The sequence below is a fragment of the Salvelinus namaycush genome, chromosome 8 (genome assembly GCF_016432855.1).
Source record: "Salvelinus namaycush isolate Seneca chromosome 8, SaNama_1.0, whole genome shotgun sequence".
NCBI lineage: Eukaryota > Metazoa > Chordata > Actinopteri > Salmoniformes > Salmonidae > Salvelinus > Salvelinus namaycush.
The window spans coordinates 5,548,543-5,563,452 of NC_052314.1; the positions used below are offsets into that span (position 1 = coordinate 5,548,543).

The window sequence follows — 14,910 nt, forward strand, 5'->3', positions numbered from 1 at the left end:
GTAAATTGATGAGGGAAAAAAACGATTTAATCCATTTTAGAATAAGAATGTAACGTAACAAAATGTGTAAAAAGTGAAGGGGTCTGAATATTATCCCAAATGCACTGTATACAAATTACTCACAGTTCAAAACAAAAGACAACAAAACAAAAACAGAAACCATAAATACTTATTTAAAAATACCGGTTCGCATTTGAATTGGCATCCTATTCCCTATATAGTGCCCTTCGTTTGACCAGGCCCTATGGGTTGACCCTATGGACCCTGATGAAAAGTAGTGCACTATGTAGGGAATAAGCATCCATTTGGGATGCAGAAAATAACAACATTAGCCCAACATCTCTACGGTAGTAGGCTGGTCTTTGCTCTCTAGCCAGTCGAACGAGGAGTTCACAGTATCACTACATATCTGCTGAAACAGAGGATCGTTCTTCAGCTCTTCCAGTGTGGCGTCTTCGTACTGTTCTTGCTGCTGATTGGACGGATTGAACAGGAGGTTGGCGTCCAGTGTGTTCAGGTCAGTGATGCTGTTGGAGAGGTCGGAGGTCAACCTGATGTCATTGGTGAAGTCGGACACCACGGCGGCGTTAAGCTCTGACGCCACCTGACCGACCAGTTGAGAGCTGGGGTTGAGGCCTTCAGCGTCAACGTTGAGGCCGTCATCACCTAACAGGTCTTTAACAGTGTTGTTGAAGTCTAGCTGTTGCTGGGCGTCGTCCTCCTGCTGCTGCTGGGTGGGGGTGGGCTGGAGGAGTACCTGGGACTGGGGCTGGAGAAGCTGGAGCCCGCCCTGGAGATGGGGATGGGGACTCTGGAGCAGTCTAGCCTGGGATTGGAGCTGGGTCTGGAGTTGTCCAGAGTCTCCCTGAAGCTCTTGGAGGCCCTGGATCTGCTGGAGCTCCAGGTCCACGTTCTCACCAGGACCTGATTGTGCTTGGTTGTCTCCAGAGGAGAAGCTCATCCCCTCCCCGCCTCCTCCAGCGCTGGTGAGGTAGCCCCCATGCTGCTGGAGGTCGAAGGAGGCAGGGCTGGAGCTGACGGTCTGTAGCTGAAGGTGGGATTGGTGGGTGTTACCTCCTCCCCTTCCGGTTGTGAAGCTCCCATTGGTGGCCTGGCTCTGAGACTGGGTCTCCAGCATCTGGGTGAGGTTCATGCGGGCAGTGTAGTTGGAGGGGAAGTTGTTGATGCCCAGGCCCCTGACTGTGTCGTCCACGTCAGAGTCCATCTTACTCAGGAGGACGTTGGTGATCTTAGTGGCATTACTCTGGATGGCCTGCATCTCTACAGGAAGTAGCTCCATCTCCACAACGCTCTGCATCATGATGTTTAAGGGCACCGATTGGCTGCGCTGGGCCATGCTGTGGAGGTTACTGCCCACCGATTGGCTGTTGGACAGGAAGCTGAGTATCTCGGAGGAGGTCATGGGGGAGCTGAAAGGGGAGACTACCAATTGAGTGGTTGTGCCAGTGCCGGGGGTTGTGCCGGTACCGCTGAAGGTCCTCTGGCGCACGGCGGGGCTGACGCTACGGCAACGGAACGTTCCGCCGCCTGACGACGAGGCTCCGCCCTTGTTGTCTAAAGGGGCGGGCACAGCAAAGCTCTCATCCTGTTTGGTTGGAGTGTTGGTGGGCGTGGTCGATACGCTGGTCATCTGCTGTTGCACCGGGGAGATGGGAGAGAAGTGTTCGCCATCCTGCAGTCTGGATTGAGACTGGAAAGACTGGCCACTGTGGCCCGGAACAGCGAAGGCGTGGGGCTTACGGAAATGGTCATCCACTAGATCCTGGTAACTAGGCAGGAGTCCACCAAGGCTGTGGTTAGAGATGGATAACCCAGACCCTGGCCCTGCTCCGACTCCTCCAGTAGCTTCAGTACCACTACTGTTGTAGCGGTTGTTGATCCACTCCAGTTTAGCCTTATCTGGGTGCGTGGCCATGGGTCTCTGCATGGGCTTGATGGGACTGGAGGAGACAGACACCACGGAGGCATCGTGGTAACCCCCTGCCATGCTGGAGTTGATAGGGGTGAAGGCAAATGGGTTCCTGCACTCCACCGGGCTGGGCGGGATGCCGCTAGAACAGTTAGACAGAGCGCTTATAGGGGTGTGTCGGCCTCCTAGAGGGACCTCCACGGGCGTGATAGGGGCCATGCTGTGATGGCAACAGGGGCTCTCTCTGGTCAGCCCGTGCCCACCGAGTGTCATCTCGGTGGGGGTCGGGGTTGGAGTCGGTGTGGGAGTCGGGGTGGGAGTCTGGATGGGGGTTGTGCTGCTATGGGCAGACTGGTAGAAAGAGGAGCTACCCCCCTGGTGGTGGGTGTTGAGGATGGACCCCTGGGGGCCCCCAGGCTGGCCCTGGAGAGAGATATTATCCACACAGCTACTGAACAGCGGCTGCAGGCCCTTCAGCTTCATCTGTTCTTCCATCTGAACCAATTCCTCTACTATGCTGTCCTGGGTCATATCATCATCGTTAAATGAGAAGTAGTCCATGGTGGAGCCGTGCTGGGAGGCTGAGGAGGCAAAGTCCACCATCTCCTGGTGAAGGCCAGATAACTGATCAGAGGAGTCTGAGGTCTGGGACATGATGTTTGGGAGTTGGTGTTGGTTCATGGTGGAGCCCAGGGCCTGCTGCTTGGTATGGTCTGCTGGTATCTAGAATTGAAAATAGCAGAATAGAACTTTATTGACCATCAGAGGAGGGACAATGCTTCATTGACATTACCCTACAAGGATTTTTTTATTTCACCTTTATTTAACCAGGTAGGCTAGTTGAGAACAAGTTCTCATTTACAACTGCGAACTGGCCAAGATAAATCAAAAGCAGTGCGATCACAAACAACAACACAGAGTTACACATGGAATGAACAAACATACAGTCAATAACGCAAAAGAAAAAAAGTATATATACAGTGTGTGTTCAAATGAGGTAGGCAAGAGGATGATTAAAAATGGTACATTACATTTTAATCAGTAAGGTGTCCACTGTTAAAATATTGTGGAATGACATAACTTTTCTAAACTCTTATCTATTTAAAACAGTTAGCACTATACATAGACATAGAGGGACACACATATAAACTGTGTTGGAATACTCATACTAACCGCAATAAGTACTATTTGTGACATACTATAGAGTATGTAGTATGCTTATTGGTCAAAGTATGGATAGAGTTAGTATGCCAAAAGTTCCCGGATGTCTTACTACATTCACCAAATGTATACAAAATAAGTATACAAGCAGTGGACAGTATTTCCGTGCTTTTAGGGCCCATAATGCAATTCTTCATAAAATGGGCGTGGCTTCACAATGTTTTCAAATTTGAAGAAAATGGCGGACAATATGCAGACTGACGAGAGCGGATACAAATTCATTGCTTTAAATATTTATGACAAATGTTAAGAAATGTAATAAAGTAACGACTTTTCAAATAAGTTACCTTACACGTTATGTTGGCTGACAATTTGTTAGCTATGCTAGCCTTACGAATAGCATAGCATATCATTACAGTAGTATGTACCGGTATGTTAGCTAGCTACCTAACGTTAGTTGGCTACTAAGGGTGTGTTCGTAAATTCAGGGTGCGTTAGTAAAATCAGAGCTTTGTCAGATTGTCCGTTCGTAAATTCAAAGCGTTTCGCTCACGGAGCGTTCAGAGCGCACGCTGGACGCTCTGGACGATGAGTAGGGTTGATCCGAGCGTTCTGACCTCACAACGGTAGTCAAGCACCCAAGCTAACTGTATAACGTTGGCTAGCATGCTAGCTTCTTCCAGACACAAATGAGAGAACACCTCTCTCTGACCATTTAACTCACCCTAGCAGAGCTGGTTAGGCTGTTTTCATGTTATCCAGAGCGTTGGTGACTGTAACTGTGCTGCTGGAAACAATTTAATTATGCTTTTTTGCAAACGTTTACTGACACCAGCCATATTCAACGGGTGTTGAGTGTTTGTAAATTTGTTTGTAAAGTTATTCTGCACTTTGGCACACTCGGACGAGAGTGCGCTGAAATCGGAGTAGATAGCCAGAGTTAATTTACAAACGCAACCTATTGACTTGATTGTTCAAGTCATTCTTAGCTTTGCGGTAGCTTAGTGTTATAGTCATTGTGCGTTCTTAATGGACATCTTTAATGAAGTCGTAAAATGTCTAGCTAATAATTTGTTATGCTAGCAAGAAGTTGCATAGCAACAGCATTAACTTCCGGTAGACAGGCGAAGCGCTAGAACGCTCAACTGAAAGGATACCGTTGGTTTACAGTATACTAATAGTATGTAGTATATACGCATTAAGTATGTAGTACACAGTATGGGTATTCGAACACAACTTTAGACTCACATTCTGACTGAAGGTCTGTTTCTGCAGCTCTTCCGCATGCCCCGCAGCTGACTCCTCCCACATTGTGCTCTTTATGTCCCCCATCACAGAGACAGAGGCCTCAGATTGACGCTGTGCTCCTACCGCCATCACAGAGACAGAGGCCTCAGAGTGTTGCTGTGCTCCTACCGCCATCGCAGAGACAGAGGCCTCAGATTGTTGCTGTGCTCCTACTGCCATCACAGAGACAGAGGCCTCAGAGTGTTGCTGTGCTCCTACCGCCATCGCAGAGACAGAAGCCTCAGAGTGTTGCTGCTGCTCAGACACTGTGGTGGTGGTGCTATCAGGGGCTGCAGTGCTGCTGGTGTGACTGCTGACAGTGCTTAGTGTTAGTCCTCGAGAGGACGGGTCTTCGCGTTTCACTACCAGCAACGAGGAGACCTGGGGCTTCACACTGACAACAGCCTGAGAGGAAGAGAGGGAGAGGGAGGAGATCTCTGCGTTCGTGACAGGCGAGTCGGACAGCGCCAGGATCTTCGTGGGCACTAGGTGTTGTTTCACCGTCACTCGACAGGGGGCGCTCTCAGGTCTGGCAGGAGTGCCAGGTCTAGCTGGGACCCATGGTTTGGGGTCAAAGGTCACACTCAAAGGCTGCTGGGAGATGAAGACGCGCTTCACAGGGATGACGTGGGAGGAATCCAGCCCGGGGCCGGCCCGCTTCCTGGGGTTCTTGGCCCCGTACGAGGAGTCTTTAGGGGACAATAAGGTAACAGCCGACGAGCCATTGGATGAGGAGGATATTCCGCTGACGCTAGGAGCATTTTGATTGGCCGAGGGAGCAACGGTCAGATACAAAGGACTTTCTTGGTGACAGGTGGTGGCGATGATGCTCTTATTGCTGTCCTGCTGAGGCCCCGCCCACTTGATCGCTGCATTGGTGGCAGCAGCTGGAGGAGAGGTGGAGGAGAATGAGACGCTTTTGGTCCTGTCGGTCACTCTGTCAGGTCCTGGTGAGCATTTGACCATAAGCGAGGGTTCGCTGGCCGCCCGGTACTTGGTGGCTCTCTCTGGACCCTTGGCCCCACAGGGGGACTGCTTTATGGTGCTCCGTTTATCAGAGTTACAGCCCGGGTTATTATCAGTGATGATGGCCTCAGGGGCCACTGTGGGAATAGGGGTGGAGGGTGGGGCGCCAGGCCATGCTGCAGGGGACTGGGGGGTGGCTGGGGCTGGGGGGCCTCCCTGGCTCTGTCCATGTTGCTGGACCTCCTCTAGGGCGGCGATGGTGGTAAAGGTGGTGGTGGTGGTGGTGGTGGTGGTTCCCACCCCGGCCGAAGCTGGCCTGAGGACCATACTGTTACTGCTGGTACTGAGAGTGTTGCTAGGGGCCAGAGAGATGGCGGTCATCTTGACAACGTGGTGGGTCTTGATGGGGCTGTTGGTGATGAGCAGGGTGGGAGGCGAACGCAGGGTGATGGCCCCTGTGGCTGAGGGCTTGGGGAGGATCTGGGGGTACCTGTGGTTCCAGGAGATGGAAATAGATTAACACAAACTACAGATTTCGTGTTAATTAATGTCTATTAGACAGTGTCAATTTAACCAGCAGAACAATAACGCATTACCCTAAACCTTACCTTAACCCCGCTGAAACTACACCCAACGTAACCCTTGTTCCTGAACCTTAACCTTACTTAATTTGACCTCTATGCCTAACCTTAGGTTTTGGTTCTGACGGTGGAGTTTATACTTCCTTATTGTGGTTGTTACCTGTGCCTGGCCAGGCGGTCGCCCACGGGGCTGGCTGAGATGTTTTGGGGCGTCTTCGGGGACTGCCTGTGGGTCAGAGACTGGGTGTGGGTGACCACCTGGAAGTTGACCGTTGGCAGGACCTTCCCCTCGGCGGATCCCACTGGGCTAGGGGAAGTCATCAGCTGCCTGCTCCTCTGGACCTGCAGGGGGGGACAACGGACACGGTGGAACATGTCCGATTAGGAATTATGACTATTAGCATTAAACGCGAAAAACACTTATCTGGTTTATTTCTGTGGAATTTTTTGACTATGTAGTGTATTTAACCTTTATTTAACAAGGCAAGTCAGTTAAGAACACATTCTTATTTACAATGATGGCCTACACTGGCCAAACCTGGACGAACCTTTATCAATCTTGTCTGATCTGTGTGCGTACAGTTGAAGTCGGAAGTTTACATACACTTAGGTTGGAGTCGTTAAAACTCGTTATTCAACCACTCCACAAATTTCTTGTAAACAAACTATAGTTTTGGCAAGTCGGTTAGGACATCTACTTTGTGCATGACACAAGTAATTTTTCCAACAATTGTTTACAGACAGATTTTTTCACTTATAATTCACTGTATGACAATTCCGGTGGGTCAGAAGTTTACATACACTAAGTTGACTGTGCCTTTAAACAGCTTGGAAAATTCCAGAAAATTATGTCATGGCTTTAAAAGCTTCTGATAGGGTAATTGACATCATTTGAGTCAATTGGAGGTGTACCTGTGGATGTATTTCAAGGCCTACCTTCAAACTCAGTGCCTCTTTGCTTGACATCATGGGAAAATCTAAAGAAATCAGCCAAGACCTCAGAAAAAAAAGTATAGACCTCCACAAGTCTGGTTCATCCTTGGGAGCAATTTCCAAACGCCTGAAGGTACCACGTTCATCTGTACAAACAATAGTATGCAAGTATAAACACTATGGGACCACGCAGCCGTCATACCGCTCAGGAAGGAGACGCGTTCTGTCTCCTAGAGATGAACGTACTTTGGTGCGAAAAGTGTAAATCAATCCCAGAACAACAGCAAAGAACCTTGTGAAGATGCTAGAGGAAACGGGTACAAAAGTATCTATATCCACAGTAAAACGAGTCCTATATCGACATAACCTGAAAGGCCACTCAGCAAGGAAGAAGCCACTGCTCCAAAACCGCCATAAAAAAGCCAGACTACGGTTTGCAACTGCACATGGGGACAAAGATCATACTTTTTGGAGAAATGTCCTCTGGTCTGATGAAATAAAAATTGAACTGTTTGGCCATAATTACCATCGTTATGTTTGGAGGAGAAAGGGGGAGGCCTGCAAGGCGAAGAACACCATCCCAACTGTGAAGCATGGCGGTGGCAGCATCATGTTGTGGAGGTGCTTTGCTGCAGGAGGGACTGGTGCACTTCACAAAATAGATGGCATCATGAGAAAGGAAAATTATGTGGCTATATTGAAGCAACATCTCAAGACATCAGTCAGGAAGTTAAAAGCTTGGTTTGCAAATTTGTCTTCCAAATGGACAATGACCCCAAGCATACTTCCAAAGTTGTGGCAAAATTGCTTAAGGACAATAAAGTCAAGGTATTGGAGTGGCCATCACAAAGCCCTGACCTCAATCCTATAAAAAATGTGTGGGCAGAACTGAAAAAGCGTGTGCAAGCAAGGATGCCTACAAACCTGACTCAGTTACACCAGCTCTGTCAGGAGGAATGGGCCAAAATTCACCCCTTATGTGGGAAGCTTGTGGAAGGCTACCCGAAACATTTGACCCAAGTTAAACAATTTAAAGGCAATGCTACCAAATACTAATTGAGTGTATGTAAACTTCTGACCCACTGAGAATGTGATGAAAGAAATTAACGCTGAAATAAATCATTCTCTCTACTATTATTCTGACATTTCACATTCTTTAAAATAAAGTGGTGATGCTAACTGACTTAAGACAGGGCATTTTTACTAGGATTACATGTCAGGAATTGTGAAAAACTGAGTTTAAATGTATTTGGCTAAGGTATATGTAAACTTCCGACTTCAACTATGTGTGTGTGTGTGTGTGTTAATAACCCCTTCTTACCGTGATGGGACTGGAGACAGCTGCCACCACTATGCCAATGGTAGGTTGTGGTGAGAGGAGAGCAGGACTTCCACAGGGGATAGCTGGCCCTGGGGTGCTGGCCTCGGCCCTCCTGGCCTGGTTCTGTCCCTGGGCCTCTCCAGGCAGGGGGGACTGGAGCTTCTGCTCCTGCTGTTTCTTCTGGATCTTCCTCTGGAGCTGTTGCTTGGCGTCCACCGAGGGAGAGGCCAGCGTCTTCACCGGCTGGAAGGACGAGGCATCGGACGTGGGCACGAACGCAGAGGTTGGCGTGGACGTCTTCAGACCTGATGAGACATATAGATGAGAAGTAACCAATACTTTTCAGAGTCAACACACCTGAGAGTTTAAAACGTTTTTTTGAATCTTCAGAACTAGCGTCTTCAACTAGAGCTTGATACATGAGCAAGACAGTTGAGCCCTCTTTGTTGACAGTTGAGCCCCCTGTCAACAGACAGCTGAGCCCCCTGCTGACAGGTGACAACCCCGTTGACAGGTGAGCCCCCTGTTGACAGTTGAGCCCCATTGACTGCGGTCATCCTTACCACCATCCCCATTAGCTATGCCTACCTGTGGGAGTCCCAGTCATGACGGTGAGGGCAGCCATGGACTTGGTTCCTATGTAGTGACTGTTGAGCAGGAAGCGGGCCAGGTCCTCCACGGCATCAAACTGTCTGCTGAGGACCTTCTGAGCCCACTCACACACCAGGCCACAGGCCGCTGAGCGCATCTCATCCTCTGCACTGGGAGACTGGCCAGACGACGGCTCCATTAACTCACACTGGGGGTAGATGAGGGAAGAGGGTTAGTAGGGAAGAGGTCCTTCAGATCTGATATCCTGTCTGGAGTTAGGGTGGATCTACTTGTGTCAATTCCATTTAAATTCAGATCTAAACTGAAATTCCAACTCCAATTTTCCTAAACTTGCTTATCAATTAGATTTGGAATTGTAATATCAGTTTACTTCCTGAATTGACTGAATTGAAATGGAACTGACCCCAACCCTGATGAAATGAATCTGACCCCAACCCTGATAAAATGGAACTGACCCCAACCCTGATGAAATGGAACTGACCCCAACCCTGATGAAATGGAACTGACCCCAACCCTGATGAAATGGAACTGACCCCAACCCTGATGAAATGGAACTGACCCCAACCCTGATGAAATGGAACTGACCCCAACCCTGATGAAATGGAACTGACCCCAACCCTGATGAAATGGAACTGACCCCAACCCTGATGAAATGGAACTGACCCCAACCCTGATGAAATGGAACTGACCCCAACCCTGATGAAATGGAACTGACCCCAACCCTGATGAAATGGAACTGACCCCAACCCTTAAATCTACATGTACTTACTCTGAAATGATTATGGCCACTTCCTGGCTAAAAGAAAAAGCCATCATGTAAACTTACCCCATCGTCTGATTTTTGTAAGTCCAAGTTGGGCAGAGAAGGCATGTGAACAAAAGCTTTCTTCCTCAGTCCACTATAACAGTATTTAGATTTGCCTCTCATGCCCAGGCGGCGAGCCTTCATGTTGGGAAAGACATTCTTCATGATCTTTCCAAAGTCTGCAGCACTCAGTGGGTGGTAGGCAAGACTGTCACAGTAGCTCCTGAAACACATTCACAACATGATAAACATGCATTATGACAATACAATCTGTAGTACAGGAGGCTGACGGCACCTTAATTAGGGAGGACGGGCTTGTGGTAATGGCTGGAGTGGAATGGTATCAAACACATGGTTTCCAGGTGTTTGATGCCATTCCATTGGCTCCGTTCCAGACATTATTATGAGCCGTCCTCCACTAATAGGTACATGTATTATCACAATACTGTACATGTCATTCCTAGCCACTGTATTTCTGCCTCTGCACTGCTGATGTGAAAAGGGCTTTATAAAATATATTTGATTGATCTGAACACTTAACAGAAAGAAACACACTAAAGTTTGATGATTCTTTAGTGAATAATATGTAAACAAATCCCCCTTTCCCTTAACAGTAGTTAACTGCTACTACGAACAACTACTACTAACTACAGCTGCTACCTCTAACTACTACTACTACTACTGCTACTAATACTACTGCTACTACTAACATTACCTACTATTAACTACTACTACTACTACTACAAACATGACCTACTACTAACTACTACTGCTGCTACCGCTACTACTACTAACATTACCTACTACTAACTACTACTGCTGCTACAACTGCTAATACCGCTACTACTACTGCTACTACTACTAACATTACCTACTACTAACTACTACTGCTGCTACAACTGCTAATACCGCTACTAATACTACTACTGCTGTTCCCGCTACTACTACTGCTGCTACTAATACTACCACTGCTGCCACCGCTACTACTACTGCTGCTACTAATACTGCTACTGCTACTACTATTACCACTACTACTACTGCTACTACTAATGCTACTGTTACTAATACTACTGCTACTAATACTGCTACTACTACTACAGCTGCTAATGCTTCTAATGCTACTACTACTACTGTTACTACTGCTAATGCTACTAATGCTACTGCTACTAATACTACTGCTACTACTGCTACTACTAATGCTACTGCTACTACTACTGCTATTACTACTACTAGTACTAATGCTACTGCTACTAATACTACTGCTACTAATGCTACTGCTACTAATGCTACTACTGCTACTACTGCTGCTAATGCTTCTAATGCTACTACTACTATGGTTACTACTGCTAATGCTACTACTACTAATGTGACTGCTACTAATACTACTGCTACTACTAATGCTACTGCTACTAATGCTACTGCTAATTCTACTACCGCTACTACTACTGCTGCTACTACTGCTACTAATGCTACTACTGCTACTAATGCTACTGCTACCAATACTACTACTACTGCTACTAATACTACTACTGCTGCTAATGCTTCTACTACCACTGTTACTACTGCTACTACTACTAATGCTACTACTACTAGTACTACTACTACTGCTTCTACTACTACCGCTGCTACTAATACTACCACTGCTGCTACCGCTACGACTACTACTACTACTAATACTACTACTGCTGCTACTAATACAACTACTGCTGCTACCGCTACCACTACCGCTACTACTAATGCTACTGCTACTACTAATTCTACTGCTACTAATACCACTGCTACTAATGCTACTGCTACTAATACTACTGCTAATGCTACTACTACTACGGTTACTACTGCTAATGCTACTGCTACTAATACCACTGCTACTAATACTACTGCTACTAATACTACTAATGCTACTACTACTATTAGTACTGCTACTACTAGTACTAATGCAAATGCTACTACTTCTACTACTGCTGCTACTACTACTACTACAACTATTGTTGCTACCGCTACTACTACTGCTGCTGCTACTTTTACTACTGCTACTGCTGCTACCGCTACTACTACTGCTTCTACTAATACTACTACTGCTACCGCTACTACTTCTACTGCTACTACTACTACAGCTACTACTACTGCTGCCACTACTACTGCTGCTACTACTACTACTACTAATGCTACTACTTCTACTACTACTGCTGCTACTACTACTACTTCTACTACTACTGCTGCTACTACAACTATTACTAATACTACTACTGCTGCTAATTCTGCTACTACTACTGCTGCTGCTTCTAATGCTACTACCGCTGCTAATGCTACTACTACTACTGCTGCTAATGCTACTACTACTGCTGCTGCTAATGCTACTGCTACTACTGCTGCCAATGCTACTTATACAACTACTGCTGCTACTAATGCTACTGCTACTACTACTGCTGCTACCACTACTACTGCAAGTACTGCTACTACTACTAACACAACCACTGCTACTAATACTACTGCTACTACTACTAATACCGCTACTAATACTCCACTCAAGGGCTGCTTTCCCAGACACAGTTTAAACCTAGTCTAGAAAGCACTTTAATGGAAATTCTGTACTGAGAACACAAGTAGGGTTGCAAAATTCCCAGAAATCCTAGTTGGAGGATTCAAGGTGACCTGCTTATTGTCTTTTGACTCAAGGAATCTTTTCAACCCTATGTACAGGTCATACTCACTTGTATTCGTCGTACACCTCTTGCTTTGGCAGTGATGTCTCAGGGTGCTCCTCTAGGTGATTCCGGATCCAGTTGAAAGCGTACATCTGCTGTGTTCGGCTGGACGACATGCCACTCTGGTCACTGAAACGGTTAAAGTTACAACAACACAAACAGGTTAGTGGCAAAACAATATTCAAACTGATACTTTTTATTGTGATGTGTTTGACCAGACAAGGCAGCGTGTAAAAAAAATAAAATAAACAGTCTCCGATTTTATTTCGATTTCTTGCAATAAATAGTGTGTGTGTGTAATGTAGTAAGTACCATAGTCCAGGAGTGGAGGCTCTCTGATTCTCAGTCCTAGTGATGTTGCAGTGTTGGAGGGTTGAGGTGACGGGTAGATAGACAAGAGATTTAAAAATAATAATAATAATAATAATTAAGGACACAGAAAACTGGGTATAATAGCAAATCAATCATTATACTAGTATCGCTTCATTAATGATACAAATAAACAATTATGTCAACGGACATTAGCATAAGATCACAAGACCGAGACCGAAGTGGTGAATTTTGATGCAAAAGGAATTGGAGACAGTTTCTTTTCAAATGCACCGAAATATGAATACAGCTTGTGATCAAAAAACAGCTGAGGTAAAATTTTATTATCAGGCCACCAAAAAATATGTAATCCAAGACAAATTGAAAGCCGTCGCGAGCACCACAATCAGCACAGTAATAATAATAATAAACGACAATGAGATACAGAATACTTAGAAAGTATTCACACCCCTTGACTTTTTCCACATTTTGTTGTGTTACAGCCTGAATTTAAAATTGATTACATTTAGATTTTGTGTCATTGGCCTACACACAATACCCCATAATGTGAAAGTGAAATTATCTTTTTAGACATTTTTACAAATTAATTAAAAATGAAAAGCTGAAATGTCTTGAGTCAACATGTATTCAATCCCTTTATTATGCCAAGCCTAAATAAGTTCAGGAGTAAAAATTTGCTGAACAAGTCACAAAAGTTGCATGGACTCATGATTTTTGAATGACTACCTCATCTTTGTACCCCACACATACAATTATCTGAAAGGTCCTTCAGTCGAGCAGTGAAAACACAGATTCAACGACAAAGACTATGGAGGTTATCCAATGCCTCGCAAAGAAGGGCATCTATTGGTAGATGGATAAAAATGTAAAAAGCAGACATTGAATATCCCTTTGAGGATGGTGAAGGTACTAATTACACTTTGGATGGTGTATCAATACACCCAATCACTACAAAGATACAGGCATCCTTCCTAACTCAGTTGCCAGAGAGGAAGGAAACCGCTCAGGGATTTCACCATGAGGCCAATGGTGATTTTAAAACAGTTAGAGTTTAATGGCTGTGATAAGAGAAAACTGAGGATGGATCAACAACATTGTAGTTACTCCACAATACTAACCTAAATGACAGAGTGAAAATAAGGAAGCCTGTACAGAATAAAAATATTCCAAAACATGCATCCTGTTTGCAATAAGGCACTAAAGTAATACTGCAAAAAATGTGGCAAAGAAATTAACTTTATGTCCTGAATACAAAGCGTTATGTTTGAGGCAAATCCAACACAACACATCACTGAGTACCACTCTTCATATTTTCAAGCACGGTGGTGGCTGCATCATGTTATGGGTATGCTTTTCATCGGCAAGGACTAGGAAGGTTTTTGCTTCTACAAAGAATTCACTCAGGGGTGTGAATTTAGATATTTCTGTATTTCATTTTCAATAATTGTGTTTTCACTGTCATTATGAGGTATTGTGTTGTAGGTGGGTGAGTGAGGGAAAAAATGGTTTAATCCATTTTGAATTCAAGCTGTAACACAACAAAATGTGGAATAAGTGAAAGGGTTATGAATACTTTCTGAATACTTTCTGTCGCTTGGTGTAATATTTGATGTATTTTAAATTGTCAAATCAAATCAAATACAACTAGAGAAAAGGGGAAGACGTTACCTTTTATCAATGCCATTGTTGGGACCAGAAGGCAACTTAAGGTAGAGGTAGAGTTTCTCGATGTCTGTAAACTTCTCAACATCTTGCTGTAAAATGTAAAGAGTGAGGTATAAGATAGAGAGGGGGAAACAAAACATGTTTTGATGGACAGACATAGTATATCTCTGTGACCATGGGAACCAATCTGCTTCTCTGTCACTACCACAGTTAGTTACCTACCTTAGTTGAATGTACCTGATTGTAGCCAAGTCGCTCTAGATAAGAGTGCTTCCTAATGACTCAAATGTAATGTAAATGTAGCCTAGATATTATGATAATCAACAAAAAAAACACTATGCATGTTGTATATAGAGGTGTTGTCAGTGTGCACACAGACAGCATGTCTTTGATTTCCACATCACAACAGACTCCACCCCAGCTCCTTTTCAATAGGCTTCTGAGAATGGAATTCATCTCACCTCTTCCTTTTCTATTCGCCTCTTTGTTGCTAGGGGAACCCATACTTATGAACGAGGTGAGAGTTGTCAGCCAATCAGCGGAGAATATATATATATATTTTTTTACTGGACTCCACCACTACCAGCATGCCGTGTGCTTGTTAGCTACCGGCT

At 45.4% G+C, this 14,910-nt stretch overlaps 1 protein-coding gene across 1 annotated transcript; it reads right to left on the reverse strand.

The window, feature by feature from the left end:
• Positions 1-302: 302 nt before the first annotated feature.
• Positions 303-12,430, reverse strand: LOC120051668 (DNA-binding protein RFX7-like). The gene is made up of 8 exons (XM_038998560.1): positions 12,308-12,430; positions 9,618-9,819; positions 8,768-8,978; positions 8,180-8,484; positions 6,086-6,267; positions 4,340-5,834; positions 911-2,653; positions 303-706 (listed from the first exon to the last, which is right to left on the reverse strand). The coding sequence occupies exons 1-8, from the start codon at positions 12,415-12,417 to the stop codon at positions 329-331; spliced, it is 4,626 nt and encodes a 1,541-aa protein (XP_038854488.1). The 5' UTR covers positions 12,418-12,430; the 3' UTR covers positions 303-328.
• Between the last annotated feature and the right edge of the window lie 2,480 nt (positions 12,431-14,910).